Source organism: Pipistrellus kuhlii, unplaced genomic scaffold, assembly GCF_014108245.1.
Source record: "Pipistrellus kuhlii isolate mPipKuh1 unplaced genomic scaffold, mPipKuh1.p scaffold_m20_p_52, whole genome shotgun sequence".
Lineage (NCBI taxonomy): Eukaryota > Metazoa > Chordata > Mammalia > Chiroptera > Vespertilionidae > Pipistrellus > Pipistrellus kuhlii.
This window is the reverse complement of record NW_023425554.1, coordinates 859018-879745: the sequence shown is the minus strand read 5'-3', so window position 1 is coordinate 879745 and position 20728 is coordinate 859018. Positions and strand designations below refer to the sequence as shown.

General features: G+C 57.0%; 1 protein-coding gene and 4 non-coding genes across 7 annotated transcripts in view; 3 read left to right on the top strand and 2 right to left on the bottom strand.

Annotated features, from left to right (window-relative positions):
* Positions 1-1397: 1397 nt before the first annotated feature.
* TRNAG-GCC lies at positions 1398-1468 on the bottom strand. Its single transcript has one exon. It is a non-coding gene; the product is annotated as a tRNA-Gly (tRNA).
* Positions 1469-1934: 466 nt separating this feature from the next.
* On the bottom strand, positions 1935-2017 carry TRNAL-CAG. Its single transcript has one exon. It is a non-coding gene; the product is annotated as a tRNA-Leu (tRNA).
* Positions 2018-2454: 437 nt separating this feature from the next.
* TRNAD-GUC lies at positions 2455-2526 on the top strand. The gene has a single exon. It is a non-coding gene; the product is annotated as a tRNA-Asp (tRNA).
* A 753-nt stretch (positions 2527-3279) lies between these two features.
* TRNAE-CUC lies at positions 3280-3351 on the top strand. The gene has a single exon. It is a non-coding gene; the product is annotated as a tRNA-Glu (tRNA).
* Positions 3352-18147: 14796 nt separating this feature from the next.
* Positions 18148-20728, top strand: part of NOTCH3 (notch receptor 3) — a 36907-nt gene continuing 34326 nt past the window's right edge. For 2 of the 3 annotated variants that reach the window (XM_036415906.1, XM_036415904.1), the window contains exon 1: positions 20365-20512. In XM_036415906.1, the coding sequence (XP_036271799.1) occupies positions 20380-20512 (133 nt within the window). In that variant the 5' untranslated portion in view covers positions 20365-20379. Of the gene's footprint in view, positions 18343-20364; positions 20513-20728 lie in introns of those variants that run through there. The other variant, XM_036415905.2, reaches the window with a different exon arrangement.

Genomic DNA, 20728 nt, shown 5'->3' with positions numbered 1-20728 from the left:
ATTGGGCACAGGAAGGAACCAGCTCGCCGAATGGCCATCCAGGGTCCGAGACCTGCTTCTCCGGCTTTTGGAGTCATCTGTTCCAAATTCACCGATTTCTGTTGATAACTTTTGGGGCCCTGGCTCCAACCTCCCACTGAGGGAGGTACAAGTCAAGGGTAGGTTACCTGCCTCAGACTAGTCACAGCATCAACCGCTGTCTCCATAACCTTTGTCTGGCCTTCGGGGGCAGTACCATGACCCACAGCATGACAAATCTCTCTGGGGATCCGGCGGACCTCATCCATACACTCATCTCTTGGTCACACCAGTTGGCCCTTCCTTGTCTCCAATGTAACAAGCATCCTTTATATATATGTATATCTTGATATATATTGATTTCAGATATATAAATAGATAGATAGAAAGAAACATCAATGATGAGAGAGGATCACTGAGGGGCTACCTGCTGCACGCCTGCTACTGGTGGCTGGTGGGTGGGTGAGTGGGCAGGGCGGTGGGGAGGTAAGTGTGGCTAGGCGGGGCACACTCGGGTGGGCAGGGCTAAGTGATTTCCCTCACTGGGCCTCTAGTATTTCTAATAAAATATAAGACATTAGCCCTAACTGGTTTGGCTCAGTGGATAGAGCGTTGGCCTGCAGACTGAAGGGTCCCAGATTGGATTCCGGTCAAGGGCATGCACCTTGGTTGCAGGCACATCCCCGGTGGGGGGTGTGCAGGAGGCAGCTGATTGATGTTTCTCTCTCATCGATGTTTCTGACCATCCCTCTCCCTATCTCTCTGTAAAAAAATCAATAAAATACATATTTTAAAAAATATAAGACATTAACAGCTCCAAATTCATTTTAAGCCTCTCTCTATATAAAAGTATAAGAGACTGTTAGGATGGAACAACCGGTTGCTATGATATACACTGACCACCAGGGGGCAGGCACTCAATGCAAGTGCTGCCCCCAATCCACAGGCTCCCATTGCCGATGGGGCCTGCTGGCCATTCTGGTCCCTTCTTGCAGCTGACAAGTCCTGATCACTCCATCAGGGCCGGGCCCCATGCTGGGACAGGGAGCTGAGGGGAGGGAGCGTAGCAGCAGACACATATGACTTATTGACTTGTGATCTTACAGATTATGGGTCTTCCATCTCCTAAGAGTGGATGGCGTAGTTTTGCCAGTGAGGGGGGGGGGGAGAGAGCTAGCGCGTGATGAAAGGTAGTCAAGGGCACTGCACAGGTGCCAGCTATGTGCGGGCCACTCTTTTGTAGTGAATGGCTGGACCCAAAGGTATCTGGTTGGTGAAGAGAGACCAGGGAGGTGTCTGGCGTGGAGTTGCAAGAGGTATGGCGGAAGGAGTCCGCAGGTGCACGGGAACAGAACGATGGAACCAAAACTGAGACGAACTGCATGGGCCGGGAATCGAACCCGGGCCTCCCGCGTGGCAGGCGAGAATTCTACCACTGAACCACCCATGCATCCATGAAAAGTGCACCAACACCTGTTTCTTTTGAGCATGCGGCAGCCCTGATCTAAAACCAAGGCTGCAGGTATGTTTGTGACCTTTGCTCGCGGCGCAGAGCCAACCAAGGACCAAGAGACCGAGGCGGACTCAGCCGGCCAGTGCTGTGTGTTCCCAGCGGTCCGGGCTGCCGGAGTGTCAGTGTCTCCAGAGGAGGCCAGGAGCGGGACCAAACCTGGCCCGCGCTCAGGTCCCAGCCCCGGCAGGCGACGTGTGGAGGCAATCGCTGAGCGCCCACGGCGTCTGGGATTTCTGCCTATTTGTGGTGCGGGTTGGGAGCGGACGATGTACGAGGGTGTAAGGTGGAGGCCAGAGTTTGTAGGGCCCCAAGAGTGCTTACTCAGGAACCGGCTGCAAGGAGGGAAAAAGCTGCGATGGGTGTAATGCGGCCCGGGGGAAGCTGGTGCAAAAGTTTGAACAGCTGTCAGAAGTGGGATTCGAACCCACGCCTCCAGGGGAGACTGCGACCTGAACGCAGCGCCTTAGACCGCTCGGCCATCCTGACGGCAGGTCTGGCTCTGTCTGCGCTCACAGAACTGACATTCAACTGTGACCCCCCCCCACCCCCCACCCCAACGTGGCCTCCCCTCAACGTCTTTCCGGTCAGGCGGCTGTCGGGGTGCCCAATGGACGGCCCGCTAACGGGGAGCAAGAGGCCACCCACGGCCTCTCGCCCTTCCTGGGCCCGGGCACGCCGCGCGCCAACCGGCTGGGCTTCGGGCCTCATTAGTCCTCTTGGGCCTCCCCTTCTTGGGCAGCGCGCACTCGGGGGGCTCAGTGCCTCCGTGCGGGTGTGGGGCGGGGACAGGCTGCGCTCACCGGCTGCTTCCTTGGGAGCCGCAGGTTTGCAGGTGGAGCTTCCACATCAGCAGGGCGTCGAGGGCAGGGGTAGGCGTGAGCCTTACTTACTACAGGGCAGCCTCTGAGAGAGAGCCCCAGCCGTCCTCGTTAGTATAGTGGTGAGTATCCCCGCCTGTCACGCGGGAGACCGGGGTTCGATTCCCCGACGGGGAGGTGACGTAACTTTTAGTGCTCACTGTCGCAGTTTGGACACGTGGGCCCTTCTCCGCCCTCTGCTCTGCTTGGGGCCCAGACCCCAACTGTTTCTCCTTGGGCCCCAGCAACCCCTTCCCATCCACCGCATCCTTTTCCCGCCTTTCCGCCTGTTCCTGACTGGGGCACCCTTGGGGCCCCGCAAACCCCGGCCTCCACCTTACACCCTCGGCTCACCGCCCACTCCCAGCCTGGCCTCCCGCCGCCGCAGCTCCTGCCCGCGGCGCTGTCCGTGCGGCGGGAACGGCCTGGCGACGTGAGCACCGCTGGGCCGCCCGCGGGTGATCGGCGGGAGCCCCGTCGGTGCGGGCGGTGTCCCCGGCGGAGAAGGGCTTTGGGAACCAGGGCGCTGGAGACGCCGCGGCAGAGGAACCCGGGGACCAGGAGCAGCCGGGCAGCGAGGGGCCCCGGGGCGGCGGGGCCTGCGCAGGAGAGCTGCCTGCCCTCCCCGCTCCGCTCCCGCCCGCGGCTGAGCGCGGGACCCGGGGCTGCACCGGGCCGTGGGCCTCCCGCAGGGCGCGGCTGCGGGCGGGCGGGCGTGGGAGCGGGGCTGGCAGTTGCTGAGGGCGCGGCGGGCGGGGAGAGGGGCGGGCGCGAAGGGCCGGGAGACAGGCCGCTGCCCTGGGAAAGGCAGAGGCGCCGGCGCCCAGGCCCCTGCCTAAGGGCACCGAGGCGCGTGAGCAGGAGGCGCAGGGCAGGCACTCTGCCTGTCGCTCCCTGGTGGTCTAGTGGTTAGGATTCGGCGCTCTCACCGCCGCGGCCCGGGTTCGATTCCCGGTCAGGGAAGCTTTCTTCTTGGTCCTCAGCGAGCCCATTGCCAACTTTATATTGGGGCCAGGCTATGTTATAAGGAAGTTTGAGGGACTTCAGATTTCTCCCAGTTGGCGAATATGCTTCCCAAAGGGCTTCACTTGAGGCACTGTGGACAGGTTCCCCCTTCTGTGAAGAGACAGGTAAACTCCCCGCTGAGAGTTAGAGGCATCCCTACTGGTAGCATAGGTTCCCTATCCACCAGGGACAGCCTGGGCTGTGGAGTGCATACCCTATACCCTGAGGGTAGACCTAACAGCGACCTCCCTGATGGCCAGCATGGGGAGGAGGACTTACTCTGCTCAGACAGGTGGATTCCATCCCGCAGGTATTTCCTGCCATCTGGCTGCCACCCGGCTGTAGTCTTACTCCATGCCCTGAGGGCAGACTTACCAACAGTGGGTACAGTGATGGTTGGACACTGTAAGGATGGACTCACTCCGCTCAAACTGCTGGACTTCACTCTCCACGAACCCGGTCCCAAGCGAGGCATCCCTGCTTGTCTGCCTCTGGACTTTGCCGGCCTTCCCAGAGGTCTCCCCTCCCGCGTCTGTCCATAACAGGAGTGCCTGATATCTCCATGACCTCCGACGGAAAACTCGGCCCTCAACTCCAGACTCCAGTTGTTGGGCCAGTGACCTGTTGTCCTGCCTTTCCTGGTCCCTTAGGAGGTCTAGGAGAGAGAGCAGCCACCATTCAGAGAGAAAGGAGAGTCCCTTTTAAGTTATCCCTGAAGCTTTCATACTTTGTGGGGCAAAGTCGACTGAACGACCACTGGAGTCCAGACCAAATTAAAATTTAGGGAGCCTTTATGAGCCAGCCAGCCAGAGACTGCTCTGCCTTTCTCCACACAGGGAGTTCTTTGTGCAGGACCACGTTTAAGCACGTTAACTATATCCTGGTTTTGCAGAGCAAGCAACCCAAGACAAAACAGTTTTTCCTAAGCTACGTCAGGGTCATGCCATTGGCGGCCATGTTGTTCACAGGGTCATCCTGTTCTTCAGAAAGCTGACAGTGATCTGTGAAAGAAGGCCTACGTGCTGGGAAGGGGCCATGAGGCCCTATCTCAAGGCCTGGCCTGGTGTCAGCATTGATAACTCTATCATAAGCATGCTCAAAAATTCTCACTCTCTAACGTAGGGGTGTTGAACTCAATCAGAGAAGGGGCCAAAATCTAAAATCCAGCCTAAATCGCGGGCCAAATGGTTTACTGAACAGTCATAAACTGTCATTGTGATGGAAACGCAGCGGAGTGCAGTGATGACAGCGCGGTGTGGGCCATATTGCAAGGCCTGGCGGGACGGATTTGGCCCGCGGGCCTCGTGTTTGACACATGTGCACTAGAGTCTAGTGACTAGACCATCATTTGACCAGTTTTGAGGTCCTTCTTAGAATGGACTGTACTGGCCTGCACCTAGAGATCTTTTCAGCCCCCTTCCTCGGATTCCTTTGTTCTGCTTTGCCTCTCTCTCCTCATAAAAACCTCGGTCTGCACTGAGACGTTGAGATGGGCTTTGTGACAACAGTCCCCCGTCCCTACAGGTGAATGGCGCTTTCCTTTTTCACCAGCATCTGCCTAATGAGACTGGGTTTTGTGGTGGCAGACACTGAACTTGGGTTCCAGTTACAATGTTGGTGAGCCAGCCAGGAGGTAGTGGGAGCCCCCTCAGTAAGTCCCTGGACTTTGGAGGGGGTTCCTCAGGCTGCCTGTGGCTGATGGACCTGGTGAGAGAACGTGGGAGTCCCTAACAGCTGCCGAGTGATTGTCCTTGGGGACTGTCCACTCTTCCTCAGTTCTGGTCACATGCCACGCCTAGCTGGTGAAAGAAGCAGGTCTTTGGGGAGCTGTTGGGCTCCAAAACTGGGTAGTGTTTGGTGTGCATGAGCAGAAGCCCTTTCCCTCCATTTGGCGTTGTTTTTTGTTGTTGAACAATTTGGGATTCCACAGGAATTAATAGGGGCTGCATGGCAGCCGGCATGGCTCAGTGACTAAGAGAAATTCCAGTTCCCAGGTGTGGGATTTGGTTGGAGGGCTTTTTTGACTTCGGTATTTGGGTTTGGGGGTATTGTTTTGCTTTTCTTATTGCCTATATCTGTAGATTGTCTTAACAGATTCCATCGGCTACAGTGGATTGAGCTCACAACCCGGGCATGTGTCCTGGCTGGGAAGTGAACCGTGACCTCCTGGTTCATAGGCTGTTGCTCAAACACTGAGCCATGCCAGCTGGGCTTAACGGATGTTTTTAATTTGGAATATTGCTGATCAGCGGAATTTGCATAGGAATCACATTGCTATCTCGTTGCTTGCTCCTTTCTATTTATCTAATTGTTATTACTATTTTGCAATGGGAGTTGTTTTGCCAAAGGTCTGGTAAATAGGATAAGATCTCTTACGTGCAAGCTTTCCTGTTGCTACATCATAAGATTCCTACTCAGATAGAAATTGACGACTCAGCCCGGCTGGCGTGGCTCAGTTGTTGAGCATCGACCTATGAACCAGGAGGTCATGGTTTGATTCCTGGCCAGGGCATATGCCCAGGTTGTAGACTCCATCCCCAGTGTGAGGCATGCAGGAGGCAGCCGATCAATGATTCTCTCTCATTGTTGATGTTTCTATCTCTCTCTCCCTCTCCCTGCCTCTCAAAAAACAATAAAAATATATTTTAAAGAATAAATAAAGCGACAATGCAAATGGCGGAGGGGGGGGATCTCAATGCTCTCCCAGAGAATAAAAGAAAAAATGTGAAGCCAATCAATGAAAGAGAAACACTACATGACCTCACACATTTATGGATAATAAAGAACATTATAAACTGATGAACCAAAAGATAGATATAGAGACAGTAAAGCAACAAGCAGACTGTCAAATTACAGTGGGGCGGGGAGGGAGATCTGGGGGAGATAATAGATCAACTGAAGGACTTGTATACATGCATATAAGTATTGTACAACCAATGGACACAAAACTCTGCGGAGAGAGGGTATGTATGGGAGGGAGGGGGGCAAAAAAAATCAATAAAATATATTAAAAAATAAAAAAGAAAAAAAGAAAAAATGTGACCAAAACCAGTTTGGCTAAGTGGATAGAGCGTCGGTCTGCGGACTGGAAGGTCCCAGGTTCAATTCCAGTCAAGGGCATGTACATTGGTTGCGGGCACATCCCCGGTAGGGGGTGTGCAAGAGGCAGCTGGTCGATGTTTCTCTGTCATCGACGTTTCTAGCTCTCTATCTCTTTCCCTTCCTCCTCTCTGTAAAATATCAATAAAATATATTAAAAAAAAAAAAAGAAAGGGACATACAGATGATGGGGGGAAAGACATTGGAGGAGAAATAGGCAAGAAGGAAATGGAAGTGGAAAAAAAGAAATAAGAAAGAAGCCCTAGCCGGTTTGGCTCAACGAATAGTGCCGACTGAAGGGTCCTGTGTTTGATTCTAGTCAAGGACATGCATGCCAGTGGCAGGCTCGATCCAGCCCTGGTGGGGTGAGTGAGGGAGGCAACCAATCGGTGTCTCTCTGTTTCTTAAAATCAATGAAAAAATATCGCCAAATGAGGATTGAAAGAAAGAAAGAAAGAAAGAAAGAAAGAAAGAAAGAAAGGCCAGGATGACACACACTAGACCAGCCATCACCAACCTTTCAGACCACGGACCACCAATTGGCAATTACTACACTGGACCATCATTGACCACTTTTCGAGGTCCTTATTGGAATGGACTGTACTTGCCTGCACTTAGGGATCTTTTCAACCCCCTTCCTCTGATTTCTTTGTTCTGCTTTGCCTCTCCCTCCTCATAAAAACCTCTGTCTGCACTGAGACGTTGAGATGGGCTTTGTGACAACAGTCCCCCGTCCCCTCAGGTGAATGGCACTTTTCACCAGCATCTGCCTAAGGAGTCTGGGTTTTGTGGTGGCAGACACTGAACGTGGGTTCCAGTTACAGAAGGGCCCTTGGACCTTAGAAGCGAGGAAGATAAAGGTGGCCCTGCGAGGGGAGGGAAAGCGAGAAGGGAAAGGGGGTGATACAGGCGTGGTCCTGGGAGTGAGAGCACGTTGGGGTCTCCATCCTAAGGGTGTTAAGGATGGAGATTCTCAGAGAGGTCCCAGGGGGAAGAACTCAGTAGAATATTCAGCAGCTCGCCGAAACCGGTTTGGCTCAGTGGATAGAGAGTCGGCCTGCAGACTAAAGGGTCCCAGGTTCGATTCCAGTCAGGGGCATGTACCCTGGTTGTGAGCACATCCCTAGTGGGGGGTGGTCGATGTTTCTCTCTCATCTATGTTTCGAACTCTTCCTCTCTGTAAAAAATCAATAAAATATATTAAAATAATAATTACAAAGAATATTCAGCAGCTTTCCAGGTGTGTCCTTCCAGGGCAGGGGTCATCATTCGATGCAGCTGGTCCTGAGGTCAGCGGTGGTTGTCACTTGTCTGGTTTGGCTGCTTTTCTGGGCCTGGAGCTGAAATACAACTGAGGCCTCTAGGGAGGAAAGGTCAGGGGGTCCAAACCCAAAGCGCAGGAGCAGCAATACCCTAGGCTAGGGGGAGCAAGGTCACCCTGGGGAGGAGGTCCCACCTGCAATCGTCCTTTGCTAGGCACCCAGAGCCTTCTGCCCTAGTGACCTTCTGTGTCGGGCCCATCGTCCTTGCTCTGCTCAGGTCTGTCTAACTGCCTGTCACACTTTCATTCAGACCGTGTACGGCTCTGTTCTCCAGGGGGAATAGCGTGAATAACAACAACAACGCCTCATTCTGGAGTCCACAGAGAAGGATCAGAGCGACTGAGCGTGAGACGGGGTTCAGAAAAGGCTTCCCTCGCCGTGGGGGCGCTTTTCTCGGAGCGCGGGGAGCAGTAAATCCCGCCATGGGAGGCTGGCCTAAGCTCTGGCTACTGGAGTAACCAGGACCAGACGAGTCCCTGCTGGGGCAGAGCGAGGGGGGAGCCAGGCCCATGAGTTTGGACTTGATTCTCAAGGAGCGTGAGGTTGGGGGCTGCAGCAGGGGAGGAGGGACATGGCCTGCATTTTGAAAAGCTGGGCAGTCCGTCCCACGTAAGAGTGCGCGCCGGGCTCGCAGCCTCTGCCCGAGGCAGAGACCCGAACTGGGACACACACACACACACACACACACACACACACACACACACACACCCCGCCCCAGGGTGGGAGCAGTGCCCCCTAGGGGTCCAGAGATGAAGGGCGGAACCTGGGGAGGGGGTGTCTGGGAGGGGAGGCTTGCAGCAGGAGCGGGACCGTGTCAAAGGGGCGGCGGGTCTGGCGACAGTTGCCGGAGTGACGGGGGAAGGGCTGATGGTTGAGCAGAGCGGGTAGCAGTTGCCGGGGTGACCGGAGGGGCCCCAGCGGAGGCTGACTGGAGGCCTCCGACAGTTGCCGGAGCAACAGTGTCCGCTGACGGTTGCCAGGGTAACGAGAAGGCGCCGCCCGCCGCCTCGGCTGCTGCAGGAGGGAAAGGACCGCGGGGATTGGGCAGAGTCCTGGACCGCCAGCCAATAGCGGCGTGCGGCTCGGCCGGACCCGCCCCCTCCAGCCTCAGCCAGTCCTGGCGCGTCCTCTGGCCGGGGGCTCGGTGGGAGCCGGGCTGTGGGGGGCTTGCGGGGCCTGGGGCCCTCCCACGCTCGGCCTCTCCGTCTCCCAGCTCGGAGCTCTGCCTGCAGACCCCCTTCCGTCTTGCACTCATTCATCTATTTCCTCCACCCGTTCTAAGCCGCTGGCCCCGCGACAGGGGCGGGCGGGGTGGGGACGGAGCCAGGCTCTCAGTCCGGGGTGGTCCGGCCCCAGCGGTTGAAGAACTGGGGAGGGGCATTACCTAGGAGGAGGAGGAGGAGAGGGAGGACTTCCTGGAGGAGGTGGCTTTGCAAGGCTGACCCTGCAAGGATGTGCTCCGTGCCCGGATGCTTTAGCGCTTCCGTGAGACCACGAGGGAAGTTTGGGGTGGGAAGACATGCAGTTGGTCCCCAGCGCGATGGGGGCACGCAGGAAAGGGTCCCGGGACAGATTTGTGTGTCTAAAACATGAATTGGGGGGCTGGACCCCTGAGACAGGCACCTGGACACATCTAGTGGGTTAAGGACAAAGAGAGCCCCGCGCAACGGAAGGCACTGGCACTGGGAGAGAGGGTGGTCTTCCCAGAACAGAGTGGAGAGCAAGACTGCAGTCAGAGCCCTGACACCTGAGAGCCAGGCAGAGGAGAGAGGCCGCAGAGGAAGGGGGAGCAGGCGCTGGGTGTCACTGCGAGGGATGAGGGAGGAGGGAGGAGAGACGAAGGGAGGAGGGGAGGAAGGGCAGGCTCCTGGTTTCTGAAGGCGTTGAGAGACCCAGTGGCCTGCGCCCTGTAAATCTGAGGGAGGAAACCCTGGAGTGGGGGCTGAGGACGGAGGGCAGGGATGCTCCGAGCGCAGAGAAGCTGGAGGAACAGAGAGAGAGCGTGGGGACCCCATGGGGAGCCTGGAGGGAACCACTGGCACATTCAAATAGGGTGCTTTGAGTAGGGGGTGCTCCAGGGACCATGATATACCCAGCAGGGTCTGGGAAAGCCAATGGGGCGAGAGCCAAAGCCGCCTCCAGGTGTCCCTGAGTGGGCGAGAGGAAGAAAGGAGGTTAACAGAACCCAGCGAGGGAGATGTGTGGACAGGGCCTTTGGTCAAAGGACTCAGGCAACGGAGGCGACCTTACAAAGAGGGGTGCAGGAGAACTAGTGTCCTGTGCTTCCTCTGGCTGCTTCTTCTGCCGGGACCTCCCGCTGGCCAAACCTGGGAGCCAGAGGACAAGGCTGGAGAGGTCAGCCCCTCGGGGCGGAGGGCAAAGGGGAAGAATGAAGCCCGCGGGGACAGAGACGGGAGCTTGGAGGCTGGGTGAGGGATGTGAGACGCGTATTCGCTGTGAATTTTACTTTTTCACAGAAGAAGCCTCAACCTATGGCCAAGGGAAGAGGGAATGTAAAGTCCTGAGAGTGGAGGGGGTGAGGGGAGGCGCTCCCCTCTTCTGAAGCAAGAGGGAAGGTGGGGGGGACAGACGACACACTCTCACACCCGCCGGAAGGAAGATGAGCCCCAGGAGCCAGGGAGACGAGGGCAGAAAGGTAGAGGACATCAGGTCCTCATGGTTCAGGGAGGAGCAGGAGGCGATGAGGTCCTAGTGAGGCCATGGCCATGGCAGGTTGGGTGGTCTGAGCTCAGGGCCCAGGAGGCCAAGACATCACTGGGCAGGGTTTCCAGGGTCCCACCCAATGGAGGGCCCTCAGGCAAGGAAGCCACAGCCCCCAGAAGGGGCGGGGAGTGCCCTGCCCTCTCATCACGCCCAGAGCTATGGAGCCAGTCCCTGCTCCAAAGGCAGTGAATTCCCTTCTCCTAACTCTCCTTTCTCCCACAGGCAGCTCCCACACCCCCTCCGCCTCCAGGAAGCCCCCAGGCCTCCCGCCTTCCCCTCCCCCCCCCATGTGATCCTGATCTAACGGGGACTGGAGGTGTCTGCGTCCAGACAGGACCTGTCTAAGCTGGCACTGGGCGTGGTCGAGTTCCAGCCCCCGGGTTCTGCTTTGCTCCAGGACATGCGGAGCACATTCCTGTGACAACTGACACGTTTTCTCATCGTGGCGTCCCCAGCTCTGTGCTAGACATTGGAAATTCGTCCGTGAGCAAGACAGATGCCCACACGCCAAAACCGGTTTGGCTCATTGGATAGACATCAGCCTGGGGACTGAAAGATCCCGGGTTCGATTCCGGTCAAGGGCATGTACCTTGGTTGCAGGCATATCGTCCAGTGAAGGGTGTGCAGGAGGCAGCTGATCGATGTATTTCTCATTGATGTTTCTAACCATCTCTCTCTCTTCATCCCTGTAAAAAAAACAATAAAATATATTTTTTAAAAAAAAAAAGACAAAAAGACAGATGCCGCAGCTCTCAGAGACTCCTGTGGGAGCCAGGCAGAATCACATGGCAGGGTGGGAGCTGAGGTGGGAGCTATGGGTGATCGTTTCCAACCCTCAGGACAACTTCGCTTTGCTAAACCCTCCAGAGTCATCCCCTGTGCTTGGGACAGGATCCCTCTCAGCCCCTTGGGACTTGACCCCCGTCCTGGGCCTCCTCCCCCTGGCTCTCTCTGTATCCAGCAGCCTGGCCTCCTTGATGTTCCTCTCATCCTCCTGGCCTTCCCCCTCTGGCCTTGGCAATGCCGTTCTCTCTGCCCGGAACACCCCTCCTTTTGCCGTTTGCCTCGCTGGCTTTTTCTCCTCAGGTCTCAGTTCTCATATTCACTCATCAGCAAGGACAGACCTCTCCTCCCCAACACCGAAACCTCTTCCTCCCTCATGGTTTTTATTTGTTTGCAGTCTTGCTTTTTTAAATGTTTTTATTGATTTCAGAGAGAGGGAGGGAGAAGGAGAGAGGCATAGATATATCAATGATGGAAGAGAATCATTGATCGGCTGCCTCCTGCACGCCCCCAACAGAGGATTGAGCCTGCAATCCCCTACAATCCGAGCATGTGCCCTGACCCTGACCTCCTGACCTCCTGGTTCATAGGTCACTGCTCCACCACTGAGCACCACCAGCCCGGCTGTTGGCAGTCTTGTTTCTTGTAGAAGCTTGCTCCATGTTGGTCCTCTCCACCTATATATTATAGGGCTTCCCACCAAGTAGGGACTCAGTGAATGTTTGCTGAGTAACTGAAGGAGGGAGAGCTGGAGGGTCAGAGTGAGCTGTCAGGTGAAAGGAGTCTTCTGAGAAGGGAGCATGTGCAGTGGGCACAGCCTGTGCAAAGATGAGAAAGCCTACTGAAACCAGTTTGGCTCAGTAGATAGAGCGTCAGCCTGTGGACCAAAGGGTCCTGGGTTCGATTCCGGTCAAGGGCATGTACCTTGGTTGCGGGCACATCCCCAGTAGGGGGTGTGCAGGAGGCAGCTGATCGATGTTTCTCTCTCATCGATGTTTCTAACTATCCCTCTCTCTTCCTCTCTGTAAAAAATCAATAAAATATATTAAAAAAAAAAAAAAGATGAGAGAGGCTGGGAGTCAGGAAGTGAAGCTGGGGAGGGTGTCGCTCTGGGCGGCGGGGAGCCTTGGAGGGTTTGAGCCTGAGAGGAAGGCAGCGGCCAGGAGGCCTGGCTGGGTCTGCAGCCCACAGCCCCTGGGGTGCAGCCACCCCACTCTTGCCAAGGACCCACCCTCACTACTGCTGGGCTGGGTCTGGCGCGGCTCACTGCCTGGGCAGCCCGGCCTGGCCCCAGCTCAGCTTCCATGCAGAGGGCGGGACTGTGGTCCCAGCAGAGAAGCCAAGGGCATGGTCTCGGGTTCCTGGTCAGCAGGCCTGAGCCCAGCAGTTGTGTGTATCGGTCTGGCCCCAGGTCCCCGATCCCTGGGGACTGACTCATGGAGGAGAAATGCAGTCCCCAGCCAAGGCGGCCAGCAGGGCCAGGGGGCGGGTTCACGCATCCCCTACCCCCACCGTTTGGGAACTGTGTGGCTGTGTCCCCCCCCCCCCCCCCCGTGGGAATGGTCTCTTCAACTGTCCTGCCCCAGGGACCAGGACACCTTGGGCTGGTCCTGCCGTGTGGCTGGAGGGCAGCGGAAGGACCCGGAAGCCAGGACCCCACCTCTCCTGGCTGAGTGGGTTCCTTTGAAGACACGGGGCCTTCGGAAAGGGATTGGTACAGAGCAGGAGCTAAGTAAATGTGTCTTCCTCTTGTCCCCACGCTCCGCATGCCACCCTGAGCCTGTGTTCTCATCATTACTGCTCCATCTCCTCTCTGTCTGCCGCTGTATCAACAGAGGAGTAGACTCTGGACTTCCTGCCTAGCAAAATATGTGTCCAGTCCCATGGTCGGCAAACTGCGGCTCTTTGGGCCCTTGAGTGTGGCTCTTCCACAAAATACCATGGCCTGGGCGAGTCTGTTTTGAAGAAGTGGCATTAGAAGAAGTTTAAGTTTAAAAAATTTGGCCCTCAGCTGAAACCGGTTTGGCTCAGTGGATAGAGTGTCGGCCTGCGGACTGAAAGGTCCCAGGTTCGATTCCGGTCAAGGGCACGTACCCTGATTGCGGGCACATCCCCAGTGGGGGGTGTGCAGGAGGCAGCTGATCGATGTTCCTCTCTCATCGATGTTCCTAACTCTTTATCCCTCTCCCTTCCTCTCTGCCTCTCTGTAGAAAATCAATAAAACACATTAGAAAAAGAAAAAGAAAAAAAGAATAGGCTAAGGGGTGGCCGGTGTGGGAAACAGTAGAGCATCCTTACATAAGCAGAAGAAAACGCCTTTTCAAAGAGAACCCATCTCCTGTGAGTTCCTGGGAGGAAGCAGAAGGATCCCTGCCCAACTGGGACCCCAGGCAGAGGGCAGAGGCCAGGAGAGTGGGGGGAAGGCCTGCTGGGTGGGGGCGAAGTTTGGCTCAGTCTGATGACACGGGGGCAGGACCGGCCAGAGAAGGTCAGGCCCCCATCCACAGGGTGCGAGACGTGGGCTTTCTCCTGGGGTGACAGGCACGGGGAGGACTCAAGCTGGGCCTGGCCCACGGGCCCGCTGACTCAGCACACTCCGCGTGAGTCACACTAAGCCCTTCGTGTGTTAACCGTAGTCTTTTCCTCTTCCCAGGCCCTCACTTTTCACGTGGCCTGGAGTCACTCAGACTTGGGTTCCACTCTCAGCTCTTCCTTCAGAAGCCTCCAGCACATCACCGTAAGACGGCATATACCCCCTCGTACAATGGGGTTGTGGGTCACCTGGTCAGTCATTCAACTTTCACCCTTGGCTTTCCATGCTTCTCCTTTCTGTCTAGTGGTACTTCTCTGCCTTCTTCACATCTTCCTCTTCCTGTATTTAAAAACCAGCCAAGTTGCCAAAACCGGTTTGGCTCAGTGGATAGAGCGTTGGCCTGCGTTGGCCTGCTGCGGACTGAAGCATCCCAGGTTCGATTCCGGTCGGGGGCATGTGCCTTGGTTGCGGGCACAGGCCCAGCAGGGGGTGTGCAAGAGGCAGCTGATCGATGATTCTCTTTCATCAATGTTTTTAACTCTCTATCCCTCTCTCTTCCTCTTTGTAAAAAAAAATCAATAAAAAGCATTTAAAAAAAAAACACACACATCCAAGTTGTTGGTGGGCGAGTGAATAAGCAGTACTTGGTGCAGCCATTTGGTGTAATGCTACTCAGCTGTCAGAGGGACGGAAGCCCTGACACACCACAATGTGAAGGAGCCTTGAGAGCATCGTGCCGAGCGAAAGAAGCCAGACACAAAGGCCACATGGCATGTGATCCCATTACATGAAATGTCCAGAACAGGCGACTTCACAGGGACAGAAGGCAGATGAGTACATGCCAGGGGCTGGGGGAGGAGGAATGAGGAGCAACTGCCAATAGATACGGGGTCTCCTTTAGGGGAGATGAAGATGTTTTGGAACAAGATAGAGGTGATGGTTGCGCTGAATGCCAGTGAACTCTACACTTTAAAAAGGAAACTGGTGTTGACTGGCCTGGTTCACCAGCAGGTCAGGGTCCAATTCCCAGTCAGGGCACATGCCCAGGTTGTGGGCATCATCCCCAGTGGGGGGCGTGCAGGAGGCAGCCAATCAATGATTCTCTCATCATTAATGTTTCTCTCTCCTCTTCTTCTCTGAAATTAATGAAGATGCCGAAATTGGTTTAGCTCAGTGGTAGAGTGTCGGTCTGTGGACTGAAATGTCCCAGGTTAGATTCCGGTCAGGGGCATGTGCATTGGTTGTGGGCACATCCCTGTAAGGGGTATGCAAAAGGCAGCTGGTCAATGTTTCTCTCTCATTGACAATTCTAGCTCTCTATCCCTCTCTCCTCCTCTCTGTAAAAAATCAATAAAAAAAAAATATATTTTTTTTTAAATAATAAAGATATATTTGAAAAAATTAATAAAAAGATAAGCGGTTAACTTTATATCATACAAATTTTGCTTCAATTAAAAAAAATCACCAGAGGAGATTATTAACAACTGCCAAAAACAGTGAATGAAAGTTTGATGGACACCAGGATATTCACACAGTCTCAGAGTATCTATCTCCCCATCTGATATTGACTTTTATTTATTATGGGGGAGGGGACAGGGGATAGGAAGAAAATGATACATTACGATAGGGAAAATTGGCTAACTTCATTCACTCATGTGATCGAAGTTGAACACCAGCCACGCTGGGAACTCATGTCCGGTGCCTCCTGATACGATGCAACCCATGCACCGGGGAGGGCCAGCCATGCTGCCGGACACACAGCCTGAACCTGGTCAGGGGGAGCCAGAAGGCCTAGCGATTCTGTGAAACCACTGACCTCGACTCTCCAGAAAGGTCAACGTTGTGCAAGACACAGAAAGGCTGAGGAACCAATTCGGATTAAAGGACAAGAAACGACCCAGCTGGCATGGCTATGGCTGAATGTTGACCTATGAACCGGGTGGTCACTGTTGGATTTCCGGTCAGGGCACATGCCTGCATTGCGGGCTGGATCCCCAGTAGGAGGTGTGCAGGGGGCAGCTGATCAGTGGTTCTCTCATCATTGATGTTTCTACCTCTTTTCCTCTCCCTTCCTCTTTAAAATCAATACAAAGAAAAAGAAAAGAAACGTAACGATTAAATGCGACACATCATCAGAGATTAGATCCTGGACCAGCAAAGAAACGTGCTACAGAGATATTGTGGGGGCAACAGAAAGCTTTGGGTAGGGGCTGAGGGGGAAACCGTGCTGTGTTTAGAGAAGAGAGTGTGCCCTTGTCCTTGGGGAGTACCTTATATATGTAATTACAAAGCAAATGTGGCAGCCTGTGGGTAAGCATGGACCAAGGGCGTATGGAAATTGTATTATTGCGCATTTAAAAGTACTTTAAAAGAAAGTTTTAGTCCTGGCTCAGTTGGTTGAATATGGCCCCATATGCACCAAGTGGTCACCAGTTTGATTCAGGACACATGCCCAGGAGGTGGGCTTGATCCCCAGTAGGGGATATGCAGGAGGTGGCTGGTGAATGTTTCTCTCTCATATCCTCTCTCTCTCTCTCTCTCTCTCTCTCTCTCTCTCTCCCTCCCTCCCTCCCTCCCTCCCTCCCTCCCTCCCTCTCTCTCTCTCTCTTTCTCTCTCCTCTCTCTCTCTCTCTCTCTCTCTCTCTCTCTCTCTCTCTCTCTCTCTTTCTCTCTTATCTCCCTCTCTCTCTCTTCCTTCCTTTCTTTCTCTCTCAAATTAATTTTTAAAAAAAAGAAAAGAGCAGAAACCAGTTTGGCTCAGTGGATAGAGCATCGATCTGTGGACTGAAAGGTCCCGGGTTCGATTCTGGTCAAGGGCATGTACATTGGTAGTGGGCGCTTCCTCAGTGGGGGTGTGCAGGAGGCAGCTGGTCATGTTTCTCTCTCATCGAAGTTTCTGGCTCTCTATCCCTCTCCCCTCCTTTCCTCTCTATGGAAAAATCAATAAAATATATTTTAAAAAAATAAAAAAGGAAAAGAAAGTCTTAAAATTGCCCAAAGACCTCAGGGGTGCCATGTCAGGACTCCTGCACGCTCAACCCTAATGTTCAGCTGCCTTCTGGGTGGTCCTCAAACTACTCAGCTTGAGCACCTCACCCTCAACCCATCCCTCCTCCCTGCAGCCTCATCACCAAGCCAGAGAGCAGGGGCCCGCCTGATCTCTTTCTCCTGCTCATGGCCAGCCCCATCCCTGGCCTGCCCATTCTCCTTCGGGACTCTGCCCCTTCTCTGGAGGTAGGGCTGTCCCTCTGCCGGGATGTCCTTCTTCAGTTCACGCAGGCTGAGCCGTAGTGGATCCTTCTCTGGGAGGGAAGTCCTCTCTGGAGGTAAAAGCCAAGACAGAGAGCTGGGCTTTATACCTATCTGCTGAATGAATGAATGAATGAATGAATGAATAAGGAGCCCAGCCTCCAGGCAGAACCCTCACCAGCCCTTCTTTGCGCCCTCCCCAGACCCCACGCCTTCCTCTGACCAGCCCAGAGTCCCCAGTGCTGGGTGCATCCAGCACTTTCTGGCTCTTTCTTCTGCAGAATGACAGCTCCTCCGGGGCTGGGTGGGTGGGGTGGGCCTTCAGGGGCCCCCTTTCTCACCATGGAGACATTTGGGAAAAGCCAGTGGATCGGATTGAGTGGCAGAGCTGTGCGGAGTACGGGGTGGGACTGGAGTCACCTCTGGGGTTCCCACGGGGCTGTGAAGAGGGACTGTTAGGGGTGTGTGTATGTGTGTGCGTGTGTGTGTGTGTGTGTGTGTGTGCATCTTTGCCGTTATTCACGAGGCTCCTCTTAGCCTGTGTCAGAGGTCGGAGGCTGCAAAGAGCCCCAGGCTCCAGGCTGGGCTGGGCCTGAGTTTCAGGTTTTCCAGTGTTTGAGATTTCAAGTCCCCGTGAAGTTTGGTGCATGTGTCTTGTCTGCATTTGTGCATGGTGGCTGTGTGCTCCTGAGCCTCTCAGACCTGCTCCATCTCCTTTTGGGGGTGTCTGGGGGGGTGGGGAGAGAGTCTGTGTGTGTGTCGGGGGTGCCCTGTGTGTCTCTGGCTCCGGGTGTGCTGGGAGCAGAGGTAATCACAGGCTGGGTGTGTCTGCCCCTGCGAGTGGGTTGGCCCCGCATCTCCCCGCGTGGCCGGCCTGAGGTCCGGAGGGCCCGCGGGTCCCACGCTGTGTGGGTGGGTGGAGGGTGGGTGGAGGGTGGGCAGGGACCCCGGGAGGCCGGCGAGGGGCGGGAGCGCGGGGCCGGCCCGGGGCGGAGCGAGCCGCCGGGCTGGGGGCGGGGCGGCCGGCGGCCTCACTTCGGTGGCGAAGTTGGCGGCGCTGAGGCTGGCCCGGGACGCGCCGCCCGGAGCCCGGGGCCGGAGGGCGGAGGGAGGAGGGAGGGTCGCGGCGGGCCGCCATGGGGCCGGGGACCCGGGTCCGCCGCCGCGGCCAGATGTCGCCGCTGCCGTCCGTGCGGGCGCCGCTGCTCCTGCTGCTGCTGGCGGGACCCGGGGCTGCAGGTGAGGGGCCGGGACCTGCGGGCGGAACGGATTGGGGGGGGAGGGAGGGAGGGGAACGGGGTGCAAGGACCCCCAAGTCTGGGGCTGGTGGGGGGGGGGACCCTGGAAGCCAAGGACCGGAGCAGGGGCGCGCGGGCGGGAGCAGGGGCAGGGGCGCTGGAGCCCGGACTGCGTGCGTGCCAGCCCCGGAGGACAGGGACTCAGAATTTGGAGGAGGGGGAGGGCGAGGAACACAGGGGCCCAGGAGCGATCAGGGCTGGGGGATGCGGAGACCCAGAAGTCCGGGACTGGGAGCTCGAGGTGCGGGGACCCGGGACTCAAAATTGCGGGGGGCGGGGGGGGGGGGAGGTACCCAGAATCTGGGGCTCCCTCTCCTCCACCCACGCCCATCCTGGGAAGGTCACGACTGGAGCTCCAGTGCCCCCAGGGCGGGGACCCCTCGTACAAAAGCCCCACCCCACCCCCAGCGCTCAGGCCCGCGGGGCGGGGGTCGGAGGGCGGGGAGGGGGCGCCAAGTTCCCGCAGCTCCGAACTCGGAGGAAACTTCCCAGGCCGGCGCGCGGCAAAACCCGGCGCCGGAGCCGGAGCCGGAGCCGCTGCGGCCCCGCGCCCCTTCCCCGGCCCGCTCCCTCCCCCACCCGCCGGATCCGGCGGCCCGGCCCGGTCCTCGCCTCGGGAAAGGGGGGCGGCGGGGGAAGGGGGCGAGCCCACGTGCTCCTCGTTCATTTCTGTGCGCGGACCTTGCAGCCCGAGCCCTCCGCAGCGGCCCGGGCCCCCGCCCCTCCCCCGCCCCTCCCCCTCCCCCTCCACATTTTCCCCTCCCTCTCTCGGGACAATGGCCGCGGCGTCTAGACACCCCCTCCCCCCGCCCGGCCTCGCGCTTTATTTGCCAGACAAAGCGGGGCGGGCGGCGGGGCCGAGCGGGGGCTGTGGGGGCGCATCCCCCCCAAGGGAGGCCTGGCGGGCGGAGGGGAGCGGGCCCAGCGGCCCTGGCTGAGGGTCCCGGGCACCTCTGTGGTGCTGGGATCCGGGAGGGGTGGGAGTGCAGGAGCCCAGACACCACCCCTCACTCCCCATCGTGCCCCGCCCGCCCGCACCGGGCAGGACCAGGCAGGAGCTGCCGCCCCCGCGAGGCCAGCGGGCACCCACATGGTCCGTCACACACACTCGCAGGCACTCACAGCCCTGGGTCACACAGATCAGAGGTGGATGTGCACACACAGAGTACACCCCCAGACACCCCCCTCTCACCCCCCCAGCTCACACAAGACATACCCAGGCACACACAGCTCACCACACGTGTTCATACAAGTGCGCACACCGGCCCGAGGCCTTGCATATGCGGTCTTCACACACTCGGACACACACAGACACAGATCCAAGGGCATGCCTGGCTCCCACGTGCAGATGGGCACATCCAACCTATCCACAGCCACGTGCACACACACAGACACCCTTCTACACAACAGATCCAGCCTGCACACACATCTGTAACCCATGCACTTCACGGACGCATGCGTGGCTCACAGATCCCATGGCGGAGAGTGGTCCCAGGCTGGGACTTGTGGCCCCCGGTGTGTGGCCCCCGGTGTGAGTTCACAAACATGCACTGGCCCCCGTGGGGGGATAGTGTCCTGTGCCTGCTGGCCCCTCCTTGGGAGACAGATGCCATGCTGGCCCATGCTCATGTCCCGCGTGACTCCTGTCTCTTTCTGTCTCTCTGTCTCTCTACTTCTCTGCCTGCTCATAGTTTCCTTTTCTGTAGCCGTCTCTGTCTTTCTCTATCTCCCTCCATCTTTCTATCTGTCGGTGACACACACATGAGCACATTGGCCCCACACCTGCCAGCACAATTCTCCACTAGCTCACACCCAGCCATGCCCCAGACCCGTCTGGCAGGACAGTTAGACAGTGCCACACCCCAGAGGGACAGCCCTCAGGGTTGGGGATGCTGGACAGGGCAGTACATGTCTGGGGCCAGCTGCCCCTCCCTTCGTCACACCCTGCAACACCCACTGCTGGCTGCGCCTGGGGTACATGCCCCGGCTTCTCTCCCCGGAGCCTCTGCACAGGGCAGCACGGCTGGAGGAGGCACCAGGCATCCCTGGAAGAGAGAGAGCCACGGCCCAGGACTCCCTGCCGCTGCCCCCTCCATTACCCCGGGATCTGGGCACACAGCCTCAGACCTCCCTCTAGCACACCGCACCCTCACTTCCTGCCTCCGCACCCCCCGTTTTGGCCACTTCCCGAGCCCCCACATCTGGCACAAGTCAGCACCTCCTCTTGTCCGCCCCTTGTGGTTCCCAGGGCTCAAGCTGGCAGGGACAGCTGCGGCCCCAACAGCTGGGGCCAGAGTGGGGAGCGTGGGAACCTTCGCTGGAGGGGC